The sequence below is a fragment of the Enoplosus armatus genome, chromosome 19 (genome assembly GCF_043641665.1).
Source record: "Enoplosus armatus isolate fEnoArm2 chromosome 19, fEnoArm2.hap1, whole genome shotgun sequence".
In the NCBI taxonomy this organism is placed as follows: Eukaryota; Metazoa; Chordata; class Actinopteri; order Centrarchiformes; family Enoplosidae; genus Enoplosus; species Enoplosus armatus.
Window position 1 is genome coordinate 18392012 of NC_092198.1, and position 19841 is coordinate 18411852.

Here is a 19841-nt window from a genome sequence, read left to right on the forward strand (position 1 = left end):
GTTATTAGTGAGCTTTTGGGTAAAAACCCATGAGTTTCCAACTTCCTGGGTAGTTCAAACATCTGCGGTAATAGATGAAGTTTCCATACAGATAAAAGCTTGCGTTTAACATGAAAACTATTGTGGAACGGATATAACTGGCCGAATATAGATTTTGTCAGCAGTTCAGTATCAAAAAGAGGCAGGCTGGTGAATATGCTATTTTACTATTTTAAGGCTGCAGCCACCAGAGGGCGCCACACAAAGACGTAGAGACCTCTGATGGGCACCAGCTCACCCTCCAGTGTGCACCACAGTCCCGTGGTTTTATTGTCTTTTTACAATAAAAAGACTACCTGTCTGTTTGTCTGTCTGTCTATCTGTGTCTCTACGTCTTTGTCTCTCTCTCTCCCTCTCCCTCTCTCTCTGTCTCTCTCTCTCAAACCCAACCGGTCAAAGCAGACGACCGCCCACCTAGAGTCTGTTTCTGCTCGAGGTTTCTGCCTCTTAAAAGGAAGTTTTTCCTTGCCACTGTCGCCAAAGTGCTGTCTCATGGTGGGAACTGTTGGGTCTCTGTAATAACATTATAAAGAGTCGGTCTAGACCTGCTCTATTTTGTAAAGTGTCATGAGATGACTGTTGTGATTTGGCGCTATATAAATAAAATTGAATTGAATTGAATTGAAAATTGAATTTTTACCTTGCATAAATCTTAAATCTTTTCCTCATAGTTTACACCAGTTGTCAATCTGGTGTCCCTAAAGCAGTGCACATCTGTTTCTATTTCCGTCACAATTTATTCTATAAGAGCAAAAACGTGACATTCAGATAGGTTTGAAAGTTTCTCTTGAAATTTATCAGCTCAGTTCATCTCACCGTCAATAACAGAGGAGACTTCTTCTTTTTTTAATCTGAAAATATTTTTTAATACTTGTTAATATCAGTGGTTGTCCACAGTGCTTCCCCTAATGACGCAAAGGGACTTGATTCCATTTTCACCATATTAATAATTTACAATTGCTCATATTCCACCACATCACTGACGAATACTGAATTTGAAGTCTTGGGCACCAAAACTAGCGAGCAGACATTTATTCACATGGTGCAGCACAAATCCGGGACAAGAAATAACGTTGCCAGTGAAGAAAGCAGACGCGGCTGAGGCCAACTGGGCTAACGAGTTGAAAACGATACACTTCCTTTCAATCATTTATCCCTGTTTTTGCACCAACTGCCAGCCTTCACGTAACCAAAACTAAGTAGCAGTTCAGTCCGATCATTAGGCTCGACAAGTACAGTTGCAATTAATGATTAATGGCATTAATACTGGCTGCATCCCACTTGTCAGGTTGGACCCATCACTAGTGTTATTAATTACACCTGTGCTTCAAAAGGCACATTCACTGGACGTCTACTTTACGTCAACAAATGTGAACTTTGACCTGAAAATCTGCAGGAGCAAACCTTCAATCACGCCAGCAGACCTGACACGAGTTCTTTGATCCATCAGTTAAATGGGTTGTGATGTCAGTAAATGAGAGACTGAGCAAGTATTTGTAAGTGTGACCAAACTCTTACTAGAGATTGAGGACTCGTCTGAAATAAAGAGGCTCCACCATCCTCCAACGTGCTCTGAAATACAAGTACAGGGAAGATAATGAGCAAGCACTGGAGTCCAGGTTTGGTGTTCATACCAAGTAGGAAAGTTTCTGACCTTCAACTTCAGATTTTAAAATCAACCCAGGCTCACAGTCGCCTCTTTTTACACCTTTCTGGACTGGGGGGGGGGGGGGGGGGGGGGGGGGGGGCTCCTCTTCAGGTCTCAAACCTCGCTTGCTAGAAATCTATGAGTGGAGACATGGACACTGCACATCATTGAGGACAAACAAGTTAACTTAAACAAGCTTATTTTTAATGGATCTGCAAAACTGTTTGAATTTCCAAAGAGAACTTCTGTACCTCCCGCCCACAGTTACCCAGTGGCAAACGTTACACAACGTTACAGAAACGCTTCCAACCCAAAGAAATCTGCATGCAGGAAGAAAAAAAACAAAAAAAACAAAACAAAAATTCAACCCAAAGAGGGAAAAAAGAAATCAAAAAAAAAAAAAGAGTCAAATAAATCATACAGATAAAAATAAAACATCAATAAACAGGACTGTATAATGCCGTTCTCTTGGCTGGAGGAGAAATTCAAACGCTTCTGCTTCAGCTCGGCTTCCTCGCCTCGGGAGCCTGAACCGACAGAATATTAAACTGTAATTTCATTGGGTGGATGTGGCTCCGCCCACCACACAGCCCCGCCCCTGTCTTCCATATAAGGCACAGGACAAAATAAACCCCCACATACAAAAGGAGCTAGCCACGCCTCTGTCACTTGGTAGCAAATTGTAAATGACCAAATACGGTTAGACAACAGAAACCCCACTAAGTGTACAAAATGTTAATCCTACATTTGTCTTTTTTGTTTGATTTTTATTTTGATTTCCTCTGACTGAAGGTGAGTGCTGTGGGATGGGGGGGGGGGGGGGGTTAAGGGTGGGTGAGGGTGTCCAACCAGGTGAGCTCAGGCAAAGGAAATATTTAAAAATATGAGCTTGTCTTTTCACTTTTTTTTTTTCTTTTCTTTTTTTACAACTTTTAAAACAAATGACAAGAAACGTGACTGGATTTCTCTTTTTATCAGAAATAAAAATGATGACGTGGAAGAATATGGTGGGGGAGGGGGAGGGAGGGGTTAGACGAGTGAAGTGGTTTATTGTTTTATTCTGATAAAGAGACAGACAGAGAGTGTCAGTGTGCAAGAAAACTCATGAGACAGGTTAGAGAGAGCAAGAGAGTTAGAGTTAGCAGTTAGACAGAGAGAGAGAGAGAATGTGTGTGTGTGTGTGTGTGTGCATGTGTGTGTGTGTGTGTGTGCATGTGTGCGTGTGTGTGCGTTTGTGTGCGTTAGTGTGAGTGAAACAGGAGGAGTTGTTCAACTGCAGCACTTGCTCTTCCAGCCTGTGACTCCACTTCCACTGCTGATGTCGACGTTTTCACTGTTGGGCTCTTTTACGGGCGTCTGTTGCAGAAAACAAACAAAATACATTTCATCAAACACGTGAGAGAAACGAGGAAAAACAACGGCTATTTACCCTCTTCCACCTTAATGAAGCATCTGATTTGTGAGTGTGACATTTAGGCATTACAACATTACAATGCCGCCTTCAAATGGAGCTCGTGTGCTTGTGGTTATAGTGTCCACGGCATGGACACTACTTCTTGGTAACAATCCCACCATGCAATGTTTTGCACTTGGTAGATGCAAAAATGACTGTTGTGCGACACCTGTCAGCGTCTGGAAATCCCATTTGTGTGCTCGCTATAGAGTAAAGAGTGTTTATTATGTGGGGGAATGAGTCAACGAGGGAGTGATTTAACACCGCATCAAAGTTCTGTGTGTGGGGTTGGTGCGTTTTCACATCACAGATGATGAACAAAGGCATTAAAACACGAAACTTTACATGCATGCTTTTTAGTCTGGGCCGATGCGCTGGATCATGAATACTACATTTCTCATAATTGCTATGTTGTAAACGTTTATGGTAATAACACCAACTGTGGCTCCACCACCCGTCAGCACATTATTCAGCCACTTAAAAGTCATTTAGACAGGTTAGACGTTCAAGAAGAACAAAATAATGGAAAGGCTACTTGGAGAGTAATATGAATACTAATAAATTATACTAATACTACTAATAAACATAGATACATTGATGCATACTTCCTGTGTTTCCATCTATAAAAGACAACTATCAATAAATATCGGAATCCCAGCACACACACACACACTATAATTCAATCTTTTCACCTTTCTCAGGATGTCTTCTGCTAACGTGAGGAAAGCCTTCTCAATGTTGATGTTGGCCTTTGCACTCGTCTCAAAAAACCTAATGCCATGCTCCCTCGCAATCTGTGGAGAAGAGAGCAGGGCGAGTTAGAGCGGCGAGTGCAGCGTAAGGAGGTCCAGTCCAAAAATAAAGTGGCTGATCTTCTTTGCGGAACAGAGATCAGGTATCACCGCTGGTACCAACACACACACACACACACACACACACACACACACACACACACACACACACACACACACACACACACACACACACACACACACACACTTTCATTCTAGTCAGGTAGGTGTGTGTATGAGTAAGCAGATCTGTATCTGATGTTGCTAAATCTGCAGACAGACTAGTCACTGCTAGTTTGCTTTGGTGCTATGAGCCAGAGCTCTTAAAAGTGGTGCAGCTGTTTTATTGCACAAGCAGGCCCATTAAATCCAAATTATACTGATTTTTTATTTTCTAATACACCATATTGTGCCTTGGTCTGCAACGATTGTGTCCTGAAAATAAAACCATCCTGTTCATTTCAGCTATAAAAACACTGCCAACAATATTTCAGTGTCATCAGTTACACCAATTTATCGATTTTGCATTCTCATAAACAATGTGGTATTTTGTTTGAGTATGATTGCAGCAGGTTTAAACCCCTCAAGGAGAACATATGAGGATTTCTGAGGCAAGATGACCCATAATTTGTTATCTTCAGCAAATCAGAAATAAATCCCAGTTTTGCAGTGAGGTTGATACACAGGGACTGAACTTTGAAAGAGGCAGTCATAACCACAAAGCAGGTCTGGAATTGCGGAGACTCAAATATTAGGCGAGTCTCGTATTCATTAAGTAAACAAACATTTACGGTGAGGAAGAATTCATTATAGCACAAAATATTCCTGAAGATGAATCGATTCAAATGTTAAATGTCCCTCTGGTGTTGTCGGCCCTGCTCAAGGGCACCTCAACTGCACTTGTTAAGAGAGTAAAGAGGTTCATATTTCTCAGCCCTGATCCTCTGAGCTTGTCTACAAAGTCCAGTTATTCTCTAACCTTTTACACTGCAGCAGCTGCATCTTAGAGAGAAACTGCTCAATGTATAAAACTTGCAATATGGGGTGGCACCAAAACTCATTTTCTGCTACTACAATGTAATTTGGACATCAAAATATAGAATTAAAGGATTCCTTTTTTTATTTTTTTATTCATTTTAGATGATTTAAGTCCCAATAAACTGTTGTTTGAGCAGTTGTTGTCACTAGTTGTTACAGTAGGTATAAGCCTTCATGGCATGCAAAGACAAACAGCAGCTTACGGCACATTCTATGAGGAGGCACTGTTTTAGTAAGCTGACATTTCACAAGTAAATTTCAAAAGGCTTCCAAACTATTTTCACCAGTTCTGATACCTTACTTTAAACTAATCCTACACACATTATGCATTTAAAAAACATGGCATTCTCTCTTTGCTATCCTGTTATTTTCCTGCTACTTCATATTGTTGTTTTCTAACTTTCACTGTTGAATGAGCCCATGGTAAAACACTGTTTGTGTAAATGTCCTGCCATGCTGTCAAAGTGAAAAGATGTGATTAACTACAGGGGTCTTGATGAACAGATATTTTTCTAGATTCAGGTCTGTGAAAAGAACATGTATCTGCAAAGTGGCAGCAACAAATCAGCAAATCTGCACGTAGGACCTCGGTGACAAACGGCTGCTTATAGCTGTGGTGGACTGCACCATCTCACCTGCTCCCCCTTGGCTTTTGGTACGACCCTCTTGTCCTCCATGTCACACTTGTTGCCTAGCAGCATCCTCTCAACGTCCTCATTTGCATGCTGAAAAAGATAAAGAAAGAAAGAGTAGATTATTAGATTACTTTTTCACATCGGCGACATTAAGCTTGGCTTCATCTCTGACTTCACCCATTCTACAACAGCACATGTTGGTTTTGTACCAGTCGTACTTGGACGAGATGCCACAGGCCAACCCATCAATCAACCCCAATGAAACACACAGGTAATAAACAGGTTATCTATTAACATTTCAAAGCTTCTAATAGCCACTAGGGGCAGAGAGGCGGAATATAAAAGTCAGTTACTTTCTAGATTGTGTAGGGTAACCTGCTTTGCATCTAGAAATGATTGCATCTGTCATTTAGACTTTTAAACTTTAATTGTTGGATAGCTTTCATGGATGCAACTGGCAAATATTTCCATTATCAAGCTATCTAACAATTACTATCATGACGAATCCTTTAGTCAATAAAATGTCAGACAATCGTGAAAAATGCCCCATCAATCTAGAATGATATTAAACTAATTTGCTTAAAAAAATGATTTAAGCAATTGACACTTTGTTTCAGCTCTAATAGTTTGACCTCTTCGGGCCATCAAAAACAAACTACGGCTGCAACTAACGATTCTTTTCAATATCGATTGATCTACAGATTCTTTTCCCAATTAACTGATTCATTGTTTGGTCTATAAAATATCAGAAAATAGTGAAAAATGCCTGTTACAATCTCCCACAGTTAAACGTGACGTCTTCAAATCTCTTGTTTTGTCTAACCAGCAGTCAAAAAGCCAAAGATACTAAAAGTTTACTACTCAAGTGTGAAAAAGAGCAGCATCAAATCCTCACATTAGAGAAGCTGGAACCAGGAAATGTTTGCCATTTGTGGTTAAAAAGATCAACTAATCTAAAACAATAAAAACAACAATAAAATTTTTTTTAAAAATCACTCTTTGGTTGAAGGGGTCACAACTCATAAGACTTATGCAAACTTGCACAAAGGGTCACGAGTAGGTATGAGGCCCGAGTTCTTAGTTAGCAGGAAATGCATTGTGTTTCCTTTCCTTGACCGGACTCAAAGCTCTTTAACAGAGACGGTGAGAAAAATGACAAGAAATGCCCGTCGGTCTCACCCAATCCGCTTTATTTTATTTAATGTGTTAACACCTTCATACTGATCATGTGTCGTAATATTATAGCGTATTGTTGCACCCAGGAATAATGAAGATAGATAATGTGAGCTATTGATTAACTGTCAGTGATTCATCTGATGTGTGGATCTCAGAAGATTACTCACATAATAGAATAATAATTACAGAGACAAATAGTATCATATGGCACAATGCAAGGTGCAAGGCTAAGAAGCACCAACATAGACAAACAATAGATGGGGTGAGCTGAGCAGCAGGACAAACTGACCATATGTTACAGACAGCTTGTCTTATTTATCTGATAATCAGCTAATCATTTAAAAACATCAGGCCTGTTGGAGAGTGAGGTCACTGAATGTTGCGTACATTAGGCTACACTTCCTTTTATGGGTTCATGTCCATTATGATTAAACAATATGCAACAACTCTGGAATACTGCAATATATAACGTAATATAATTTGCTCTGTGAAGAATCATTTGGTGTTAGTGGATATAAAACCTCCCTGATTAATTGTATAAAGCTTCTAAAGAGCTCAGATTGTTTACATAATGTTGTGAGAGTTTAGTGTGGATGTTTAATCTGACAGATCACCACTGTCCAGGCCTGTAACACCGTTAACATAACAAATCAGTTGTCACACCTGGAGTGCATTAGCTGCTATTCGAAACACAGCTACCGCTTCCTGATGATAGTTGTAAAATAAAGCTGAAAGTTTGAAACAGCAGTCGAGCCTTTGAACGTCTGGTTTTTACGGATATTCACAAGGTAAAAACAGTACAGCCCCTGGTACTCCTACAATGAGCCAGATGCATGCAGACATCTGGCTCATCTGCTGTCATTTAGTCACAGACTCCTGCTACACAGATCACTGCACACAGATCAGCCAGCTAGTTAACAATGTTGGCTGCAATCCCTAAAAGTACTATGTCATTATGCCAAAGATAAAACAACAGATGAAAGGAGTGCCAGCACACACAAGCCACATAAGAATCCGGATAACATCTCTGATAAGAGTTAACCCAGCAACATAAATCCAAATAATGATATTGGCTCAGACTATGTGTGTGTGTGTGTGTGTGTGTTTTACCTCGTCAATGTTGCGCAGCCATTTGCTGATGTTTTCGAAGCTCTTGGCGTTGGTAATGTCGTAGACCAGCATGATGCCCATGGCTCCTCTGTAGTAGGAGGTGGTGATGGTGTGGAACCGTTCCTGGCCCGCTGTGTCCCTACAAACACACAAACACAGATTTTATTTGTTCGTATTCGCTGTTTTCTTGTATTGATTCCAACCCTTATCCCACAAACAACAAATGGTTCTGTAAGTCTGCATCACAGCACAAATCAGCCATAAAATATCTGCAGGGTTTGACAGAGATGATGATCCACACCAATGACTCAACTATTACTTCACAAGCTGCTGAGATTTCTCACTTTCCATGACTGCAAATCACAACACATACCAGCAACAAATGTTGAAACGTTCTGCTTGAGCCAGAAAAGAAAATAACATTTATAACACTATTATATGATATCATTTAGCATACAGACACATTAGCTCTAAATCTCTGATCTCTATCGGGCATGCTTATTCCTCTCAATTATGGAAATTTGATTTCATTACTTATGCCATTTACAGGCCATTATAGGTTGTGCCAGAGATCTGTTAGTCATTGTAATGCAATTCCTTTAATCACCAAAAGAGGCTGATAAAAGTCAAGTATTTTATGCTCCATTAGCACATTAGACTCTGAGCAGAAGAAAGTATCTCTGTTTTGAGACACAGAGGAATAACCTGTACAATACTCCAGGTACCTGGTAAGACTTAAAAGTTAAGTTCAACCTGCTAAACACACAGTTTAAAATCCACTGCATGCTAACCATGTCCCTCACATGTCTACACTAGCATGCATCTCCTCTATGACATTTTCCTATTGCGGGAAACCCTGCCAACATCCAGCTATCACAGCTGATACAGAAAAAGAAAGGAAGCTCCGGAGCACCGGGCTCACATGAGCAAATCACACCTACACTTACAATTGTTGTTTCACCATGATGCTCAAAATAATGTGGCTGGCTGTGCAAAAGTTACATTCTATTTAACTGGTGAGCTTAACCACATCTCTGGGTGCCCACGCTATATAGTGAAGATTAAATCCAGACATAATGTGCTTAGACAGGAAGAGGGGAAAATGTGATGTGGACAGAGACTGAAGCCACAGAAGAGCTTTAATGGACAGTTTCAGGCCAAGTGTGATTACTATATCAAAACCATTACGAGTTTCGCCTGACAAATTCTTTTATTTTACCATCTAGATTTTGTTATACATGTTCCTATATCATTTTATAGATACACAAGTGGCAGAGGCTACAGAGATCCTTTAATATAACTTCAACAAACTTTTTGTCGAAAAAAAGATTACAGATCCTTGATACTCTGGTACACATAACAGTGGGTGTGGATGTGCAGGTGTGGATGTTAATTTTGGCTTTGGCAATAGTAGTTTGACAAAATAACCTTAAACTTAAGATCTTGGGATTTTAACTACGTCTCTCATCTTATTAGATGAACACTGGAAAAAAAGCCACTTAAGTATGTGGACCATAGGTTAATATTATCTTGCCAAACTACCACTCTAATGTCTTCAGCAATCCTTCATAGCTCGGAGCTATTAAAAAGGCACAGGGCTAGCCCAATTACTTTAAAGACATTTACGTATGCTCTGTACTCTGTGCTGTGAAGAGACATTTTTCTTTGACTATATCATTCTTCCTTCAAGCTTTCATAAAGAATAAGCCAATAATAAGCACATCTACAATTTCACCTGAAAACAGAAAATTCATCTATAACAATTTTGATCATCAGTTATTTAACAGACATACCCAACAGACTCTAAAATATTAAGATTTTCTTTCCTAAGTTTCTCTTATATGATAGTAAATTGAATTTCTTTGGGTTTTGCTGTCCAGACAAAACAAAGAAATCATATCCAGCTACACCAAAGAATGAATCAATTAAGTGAGTATTTGGGAGATTGACAGATAATGAAAAAAGTTGCAGCCCTGTATGCAGTCTTGTCAAACCTCACCCGTCAATCAAAGTTCAACATTCATGTTTCATCATATTTGCAAAAGAAAACATCCTTTCACTTGGGGGAAATCAGCTGTTGAGGACTACAATGATAACCCTGCAGCAGACCTCCTGATGGACTGATGACCGTTTCCTGTTCTAGCATATTTCTGAGCTTGAGGGAGGTGTGCCAAACAGATGTTTCACTGTGATGTAACAAGGCACGAACAGAAGGGGCCGAATCGAAAGACGACTCTCACAATGTGGGTGTATTTTCCAGCCGTGTACTCCCCTACACACAGAGCCTTGACTTGGGTACACAAACTAAAAAGCCACGTCTCAAAACCAGTCCACTGACTCACCAGATCTGTAGTTTGATCTTCTTTCCTTGTAGTTCAACAGTTTTGATCTTGAAGTCTATTCCTGCAAAACAAAGAAAACACATCAGCATACACCATCCATGAAAAATACATGAATATCCAACATGTGGAGCCCTGACAATGAGAGGCAGAGCTGAATACAGAGACCTTAGCACTGGTGCAAACAGAGAAATATAGAAACCTGGTGAGAAAAATGGAGGCAAGGGAAATGGAAAGTGAGTGACAAGTATTTCCATCAGAGAGACAATAACATTATCTCTTCCTGATTCTGCTGTGTCATGCCCAGACCTTGAGCCTATCAGCAGACAGCTGTGGGATCAGCAGCTGGCTAACAATGGGTACACAGAAATCAGGTTAAGGCACTGAGAACATTCACTGCAATAACCTTGTTACTGTAAAACCTGTGCTTTAACGCAGCTGGTTAGAAACATGTTGAAGGGGTTTTTTATTCTTGGTTGGAGCATTTGGACGGATGTTGCAGTGAGAGGACAGGCTGAGGTCAAAGAGCACACAGTTTTTCCTATGTGTGCATGTTTTTTAAATATGGAAACTTATCTTTACTTATTTCAGTTTCCATTTTGGTTGGACTTTGGTTTTAACCATTTTCTATACAAGGACACTCCACTATGTTTTCTTTTAGGAGGTTAACTGCAAGTCTTTCTTGGACAACTGTCTCATATTCTATCCTACTTGTTATATTTTTAAATCAGTACTTTGCCTAAATCTGTATTTTTAAGTGGTGTGACTAATCAATTAATAGTGAAACTACCCTTGTGGTAAACTGACTCACTCTGGGTTAGAATTGAAGGTTTCTGATATGGCAAAACTACAGTACAGTATTAAGAAACATGAAGCTGAAAGGACTGATGATCAAAAAAAAATGTATCATCCACACGTCAGTTTGCAGCTTCTCCAATGTGAGGATTTGCTGCTTTTTCCTATTTTATATCAACATAAACTAAATATCATGGTGTATTAGAGAGTAGGTGACAAAACTAGATATATGAAGACGTCACCTTGGGCTCTGAGAAATTGTGATGTGCATTTATCACTGTTTTTTGACATTAAACCAGTGATAAAATGTCTGATTAATAGGAAAAACGCCCATCACAATTACCCAGATCCCTTAGTGACACATTCAAATTGCTGTCCAAAAGCCTATGATATTCAGTTCACTATCATATAGGACGGAGAAAAGCAGCAAATCCTCTCATTTGAGAAGCTGTACCCAGCTAATGTTTCCCAGCTTCTCGTTGCAGCTAGAAAGTAAAAAATACATGGTGCAAAAGTGAAATGTAGACGATATTTTGGATGGGCAACCAGGATTATCCTCTTTGTCATGATCGTGAAGCCCTAGAGGAGGCCAATTTAAAAGGGGGGTGATTCATGACTGAAACTTTTTGGCCAAGAAGTGGTGTTTTCCAGTTAAAAAGTGAGCTGTCAGTTCAGCTCTGGTAAGAAAATTGTGGTTGGTTAAAAAGTCCAAGAAACAGCTGTGCTCTAGGTGGGGCAGGGCCATAGAATAATGAAGGAGCTGACTGCCAAGGTGTGACTCACTAAATGTTATGCAGTCCCGAGAGAGAGGGTGGGAGGGACAGAAAGATATGGTTAGCTAGAAACAAAAAGAGACAAAGAGGAGAGGAAGATAGAGGTTCAGCAGATGAGACACGGCTAACTGTGCCTACATTAACATTTTACCTCAAAAACATTCAACAGGAGCATGGATGAACCAATTAAATATTGGGCATAATACAAAAAGTAAAAGAGGGTGAATTTTCTTGACAACCATTACTAAAAAGTTATGTTCTCAGCAGGGATGACTTAATATTTGTGTGTTCCTAGTGAGGAGTAAAACGGTTTTTTTTCCTGGTGAGGTGCACTGGCAAGTTGTCAAGAAAATATGGGCATTGTGCAATCACATGTTTACCCAATCACTGGAAAAATGGGCACACTTCACCAGAAGAGAATGACACTTTCCATGACAGCCAAATGTTGAATTGGACGCCTTGAAGCAGAAAGTACATGGTTTATGGACCAGCTTTCTTTTCAATCCCAGTGGAACCATTCCTTCCACAAGTATGAATTCCACTGTAGCCATCGCCAGTTTCCATGCAAAATTCATGATGTTTTGTGGAAAAGCGATTTCAGATCGCAACATCATGCATATTCAGCACTCTTAATATGCATAACCTCTAATATACAGGGAGGAAGGGCAGAGAGAGAGATTGGAAATGAGGATGAGTGACTGATGAGAGGGGGGGGGGGGGGGGGGGGGTTTCCAGTGGGGGTATTTTGAGAAGCAGCTGTGCATCTGTGTCTCCAAAGGTATGAGTACTGTGTCACAAGAAGAACACACTCCTGTTTCACATGTCCCGGTTCTGCCGTTTCTTCACAAAGTTCTGTTAGACTTTCCATTTTAGAAATCAAGAGCTGTACCTGGTTTATGTGGAGGGCCCTTTCTGGTTTATGTGGAGGGCCCTTTTCACTACAGTGCTATGATGCGTTTACTAATGTCGTTTGTTGCATCCACTAAATTTAAGAGTAGTGTATGCCAAAACATTAGCAATCGCCGCAGCCAACAAAACACTGGCAAAAAAGATGAAAGTAGACCATCGCACACAGAGAGGCTTGTCTTAATATTCTTCCAAAGTTCATATTTATTAAATCACAAGCGCAACTGTCTATATGCTAATCATATATGTATCGCCAAAACAATGAATCTACAGAACGCTGGTCAGCAACTAATTTTACAATTGCTTAATCTTTTATGTCATTTTTTTAAGCACAAAAGGCAAAAATGTTATGAGTATGCCTATTTGCAGCTGGTCTTTGTCTAACGTTATAGTAAAATGACTGTCTTTGGGTTTTGAGCAATTGGTCAACCAAAACAAGTAATCTGAAGATGTCACCTTGGGCTGTAGTAAAATTATGATGGGTATGCTGGCCCTATTTTCTGACATTTGATATACCAAAAGATGAATCGAGAAAATAGTCAGCAGAATACTTGATGATGAAAATAACTGTACTTCATATATCATCCCGCAGTAATCTAATCAAAGATCCTTTGATTTCAAGGCTGAACATACAGTACTTCCGAAAAGGCTCTGGCTTTTCCGAGAAGTAGAACCAACAGGCAATATCTAAAAATCAATCTCACAGTAATTACACATATTTTATTGCTAACAATCAGAGCTCCCTGACAACTATGCCTGTAGGTCTGACAGAGAAGCTTGTGGCAGTGTTGGGGTTTTTAAGAGGACAGTTCACAAGGGGAACCAGTAAAACGTTTTAGCGAACATCCTGACATGAGTAAAATTCTGTTGGTTTGTGACTCCTATGTGTGTATTGAGCCAGTATGACTTGACTGGCCTTGCCACATTTTCATTAAAACAGATGGCAACACAAGTGAGCACTTCCTATACTAAATGACAACAATGACCATTGAGAACAGTTTCAGTTCACGCACTACGATGATCTGTGTCTGGTCATCTTCATACATTGAATAACTTGTTAACATAAAAGTTTGCCCATGTCTGTGGATGCATTAAGACAAAAACAGAGCATGTTTATAATATGGATATCCACACAATCACTGGTACATTATCCTTCATGTGAAACAGGTTCTTTTGGAGCTACGTTTTGCTCGAGGGTAGACATGGAGTATGTTAAATATATTATGTTTTTCTAAAGGTAAGGGACAAAATAACACCTGCAGTTTCTGCAAAACACTTACAGGAATTGAAATATTTGACTTACTACCCAACTTGACAGGGAAAGCACCCCTGCAAAGAGCAAAGGTCACTATTGGTCTTTGACTGCTGAAGACAAGTCAGTCTACATCTGACCATCATCACACAGCCTTCCCTTGGGCGGCATGGTGGCGCAGTGGTTAGCACTGTCGCACGGGAGGTAAAAGCTGGTCGTCATGTCGAAGTGTCCTTGAGCAAGACACTGAACCCTAAGTTGCTCCCGATGGAGACCAGCACCTTGCATGGCAGCTCGGTCGCCATTGGTGTGTGAATGTGTGAGTGAATGGGTGAATGAGACTTAGCTGTAAAGCGCTTTGGGAACCGTGAAGGTTGAAAGGCGCTATATAAGTGAGATCATTTACCATTTACCTTGAACTGGCTGAACTGGCTCTGTGTGGTGGCTTTAACTCAAATAAAAGGCACACAATCACCATAATTTTGTTTCTAATTTGACAGCACAGTCTATGACTATATTTTGAGAAACAAGAGGGAGTGTAACACAACACACAAAGACTATGCTGATTCTGAGACAAAGCAAAGACAAAACAATAACAAAACCATAAACAAACACAAACACATACATGTGACAGCAAGCTTTACAACAGAGTGATTGTTCATTGCTGTACCTCAAAAAATCTAATCTATCCTGGATGCCACTGGGAACGCTGTCGCCCATTATGGTTTTGTGTTCTTAGGCATACAGTCAAGAGGAGTTGTCAACACTTAAAGTTTAAAGGTGGGCATGAAATTAAAGCTCAATCAAGAGATCAAAGATATAATACCAGTGCACTGCAATCAGTCAGCTTCATGTGGATCGGCAAAACACTTCTAATGTTACATTATTACTCAGCTCTGATCTTAAGCAACAGGAGTAAATGGAGCCCTCATTTGGGCCGTGCAGGGATTTGACATAGTTTGACACTTGACTCATGTGAGCATGATGTTGGACGCATGCGTAGAGGTCAGAGGGGGAAAAAAAGCTGATGATGCCACCATGACAGATTGTTTATGGTTCTCTTTGGAGCAGTCATGGAAAGTAACTAAGTACATCAAGTGCTTAAAAACAAATTAGAGGTACTTGTACTTGAGTGTTTTTTTCTGCTACTTTATACTTCTACTCCACAACAATTCAGAGGGAAATATTCTACTTTTTACTCCACTGCAATTATTCAACAGCTATAGTCACTAGTTACATCTCAGATTCAGATTTTACATACAAAACATGTGATCTTCTTACTAGGTATGATCCACTGTTCTAGATTAGACTATGCAACAGTATATTAAGTAGTTAAAATAGCTCCACCTCCACCAGCTACAGTACAACATTAACATGTTGCTTACACATTAATGTAGCAGTAATGATAGACCAGCAACATAATACACATAGCAAAAATCTGAAACAAGCCATTTTAAACATTTAGTACTTTTCCTTTTGACATTTTTAATTGATAATGCTTCTGTACTTTAACTTCATTTTGAAGACAGGACTTTTACTTGTAATGGGAGTATTTTTATGGTATCGCTACTTTTACCTCTATCTTAATACTTCTTCCATCACTGCTTTCACAGGGGCTTTACTTGTGTGCCATCTATCATCTTGAACAAAGACCCAGAGATTTGTTACCTTTGAGGTGTTTTTAACGAGAGGGGCAAATTGATATTAAGACGTGAACGCCTGTCCGTTATATGGGGCGACAGTTTTTTGTGCTTTTGTAACAGCAGCACGGCCCTGTAACGTTACTGCTACCCAGTGCTAACCTCGTTAGCTCACTAGCTACTGGGTCAAGTGACATGACAGCAATTCCTCTGGCACCTAAACCGGTTATACTTGCCATTTCTGGCAGGCTAAATCAAAATAAAAAGCTTATTTTGTTATTAAAGTCACAGTCATTTAAAACGGGGATGACTAGGGTTTAGCTAAGAGCTCATGAAGCTGCACAACTAGCTTTCAAGCTAACCTGTGCAGGCCTGGAGAGAGGCTAGCCAGTGCATGCTGATAGCATACTGGCTAACCAAATATGTCCTGCCTACCATTTCCAGCTGCAGGAGAGTCAGGCAAGTCACCCAGCTGTCAAACTACCTCCGATGGGGGTTCAACAAAATCAGAAACACCTGTAACAACACACCATCCAGTATCTGTGGCCCCAGTGTCTTCTTACCTATGGTGGAGATGAAGGTTGTGTTGAAGGCGTCGTCAGAGAAGCGGAACAGCACACAGGTCTTCCCCACGCCCGAGTCCCCGATGAGAAGCAGCTTGAACAGCAAGTCGTACGTCTTCTTCGCCATTGAAAAGCAGCTTGTGTTAACCCAGACAAGATACAAAAAATGATAACCTAGCACGCCTATGTGAAGTCTAAAGCCAGCTCCGTAGCCAACCTGACCAACTGCCCCGCTTCTCTTGACTGTTAACAGTTAACAATCTGGGATTTGTTGATTAGCTTGGCAAGCTAGTTGGCTAAATACCACCCAAATAGCGTGCCCGTAGACGTGTCCGAGAAGTTATATTTCCCAAGCCCGACTGTTTTTCCCTCTACTGCATGAGAACAGAAAGCAAAAATAGAAGATCTCCTCCTGTGTGATTCCTCTTTTCCACTCTTTCTTTTCTCCTACACAGTCGGGACAAAATGGCTCCTCTCTCTCTCTCTACCCCGACACACTCTTTCTTCAAACTAACGGCGAGCTAATTCAAATTCTCGGCACACCCCGTCATTCCAGAGCCCTGCCACAAGCTCGACCGAGAAGAATTTGAAAAAAATCTCAACGCTGAAGTGTGTCAAATTCACAGTCTGCTCGGAGTTATTTCGCTTTTTTCCCGGAGAGATTAGAACCGAAATACAGACGACCGCCGTCGCCTTCGAATGGGAGCCACCACGGCGACACCCTAGACCCACAGGCACGCCTTTCTCCCGCCCCTTCTGTCAAAATCCACCCCTCTGATTGGTCAATATCGCTGTCATTTTATTAAGCGGCCTAATGCTATTGGCTCTCCTTGCAAAAATCGAGAGGTAAAAGGGCGTATGTTAGATTGACAGAAAGGGCAAATGTTACTGCGTAAGTTACTCGGACATTTAGGCTCAAAGCTCCCATTAATTCAGTGAATGAAATGTGTCCAATGATCCAATATGGCGGCCGGTTTCATGCGGATCTTTCTTAGCCGGGGTGTTGTTTCAGTTTTCATGGCAAGCCAAGCTGGCATTTGATGCGGTGACTATCCCAGCTGTGAGTCAGGCAAAGTGATGTCATATATAAGTACTTCTGTGCTTGTTACGGGCGTTTCCCACATCCTCTGCCCTGTGAACTGCGAGGACATTTATCCTCTAAAGACATTTAATAACTGTACACACTGAAAGAGTATCTGCATGTACACACCATTAATGTAGGTTCTTCAGACTTGGCTTTGTGTGTGTGTGTGTGTGTGTGTGTGTGTGTGTGTGTTTCCTCCTTCCGCTTGTCAGAGTAGTTTGACTCAGACACTCCTTAGGAATGTTGAGTATGCCCTGCTTTCTACTGCCGAGTACAGACATGTCACAGAGAAAGACAGAAAGAAAGATATAAAGAAAAAGAGAGAAAAAGAAAGAAAGTGTCCACAGCCACTCTGGCACTAGAAGGTAATCCATTCAGTAGCGGTGGAAGAAGTACTCAGATCTTTTACTTAAGTAAAAGTAGTAATACCACAATGTGTAAATACTCTGTTACAAGTAAAAAGTACAAAAAAAAAGTACAAAAGTATTGTGTAAGTAAAGTGCTAAAAGTAAAAGTACTCACCATGCAGAATGGCCCATTTCAGATAGAATATATATTTTATAAGTGGATATTAATTATTGATGCATTCACGTGTAAGCATCACTTTAATGTTGCAGCTGTGGAGGTAATTTTAACTACTTTATATATCAATACTAATACATCATAACTTCTTTGTTAATTGTGTTTTGCGTTAATAATCTGAATCTGCAAAGCAGCTAGTGACTAAAGCTGTCAGATAAACGTCGTGCAATATTTCCCTCTGAATTGCTGTGGAGTTGAAGTATAGAGTAGCAGAAAGCAGAAATACTCAAGTAAATTACAAGCCCCTCAAAATTGTGCTTAAGTGCAGTACTTTAAAGTAAACAGGCTTCATCCTCTGGAGAAACTGCTGTACAAGAAGTGCCCACACTGGCATCACAGCTCCCTTTAACCTCATAAGCAACGTTGAGACCAACTGCAGTACAGATCCACAGGCAAACACCCACAGTATATCCCACAAATGAGGGATATACTGTATATAGCAAAATGACCAGTGATATTACAATCTCTTCTAATTCTTGCACAAACGTCCAATCAATAAGTCACAAAAGATACAATGAAAATACTTATTTAAGTAATGAGTCAGGTGCCATAGGTTAAAAAGCCTACAAAGATTGTACTGAGGTTAAAAAGGTTCTGATACAGAGCAGAAGTTTTCTTTAGGCAGTACCTTAAGGTGGCATTAGCTAAATGAAAAGTAGTTTAATTGTTATTTTAGCCCATGCTCTATATCTTCAACAGTTAAGCAATCTTTGTTATGCCAATAAATCATGTCTTAACACAAAAATCCTCCCAGATCAGGATGCATTCCTGTGCTTTTGCTGCTTCGTCTCACACTCTCACAAACAGCCACTCAAGCTTCTGCACTGCTCTGATAATTAAGCGCAATTAAGGAGAAAGTCTGTATTCACATGTTTGACCGGTAAGCCAGATGACCTTGCGGTTTTTATTTGGGCAAAGGTGACAGGAAACAAGGGGAGACGGAGAGCTGAGCAACAGTACAGTACACGGTATGCATGTTGATCACTAGGCCACCAGGACAACAGTTAAAACGCACTTTATTCTAAACTAGAGCTAAAACACGTTGCCAGTGAAGTCACTTGATTCATTTTTTAAGTCATTCCCTCGTTCCAGCGTCTCAGTTGTGAGGATTTTTCGCTTTTATTCGCTTTAGGGACGCGGGCTGCAAATTTAGCTCCCTTCTACATGATATCTGTTGCATTGCTTATCTGTATGTATGGTCTCTGTTAAATAAACAAATACGTAAATAAATAAAAAACTACATATCCTTCAATCTGAACTGTTAAGACAACATGGATGAAAAAGTCCTTAAAGTGTTAAAAAAAAAAAAAAGGTCATGTGATCAAAAGCTCCAGAACAGCTGCTAAATGGACATTGTGGTTTTGTCAACTACTGTTTCCAAGAATTTTCAAACTCAAAATATCTTGTTTTGAACTGTTGATCTCACAAAACCAGCAATTTGATGACATTGAGCTTGATGATGGGAATTCCTGACTGTTTTTCTGATGTTGTACAGGCCAAAAGATTCATTCATTAATCAAGAAAACAACCAGCAGTTGCGGCCTTATATGTACTATTTACAGATGCTTTTATTGAGAACAGTTCTGCTTAGTATTCATTTTCAATACAATACCACTCCTATAAGTGGAAGAGTTATAAACCTCTCTGTTGGACCGGCTTCCTCAGTCTCTCCAGATTTCCATTTAGGCTACTATGTGAGTACTGTACACCCCCTTTTCCTTTTCTGTAGAAAATACAGGAGTTAATTGTTAAATATACCTGACATCCTATTTTCACATAAATCACATGACCACACGCACTTGGAAATGGTTAACTGCCCCACTGATGTGCACTTCTCAGAGAATGACTCATAAAAGGTGACACCACCGGCACCCGAGCCAAGGGGATTTTCAGCACCCATGTGGGTGATTTTCCCATGTTGCTGAGCCTTTCCCCTTTCTGGTCAGTCAATTCTAAGTCAGTGTTAATGCACAGAACTGAAAGAATCACGTACTTTAAATGGGAATCACCCAGAACC

General features: G+C 40.3%; 1 protein-coding gene across 1 annotated transcript; it reads right to left on the reverse strand.

The window, feature by feature from the left end:
* Positions 1 to 1869: 1869 nt before the first annotated feature.
* On the reverse strand, positions 1870 to 16841 carry rab10 (RAB10, member RAS oncogene family). The gene is made up of 6 exons (XM_070926459.1): positions 16159 to 16841; positions 10233 to 10293; positions 7891 to 8029; positions 5605 to 5694; positions 3833 to 3934; positions 1870 to 3043 (listed from the first exon to the last, which is right to left on the reverse strand). The coding sequence occupies exons 1-6, from the start codon at positions 16283 to 16285 to the stop codon at positions 2957 to 2959; spliced, it is 606 nt and encodes a 201-aa protein (XP_070782560.1). The 5' UTR covers positions 16286 to 16841; the 3' UTR covers positions 1870 to 2956.
* Positions 16842 to 19841: the final 3000 nt, after the last annotated feature.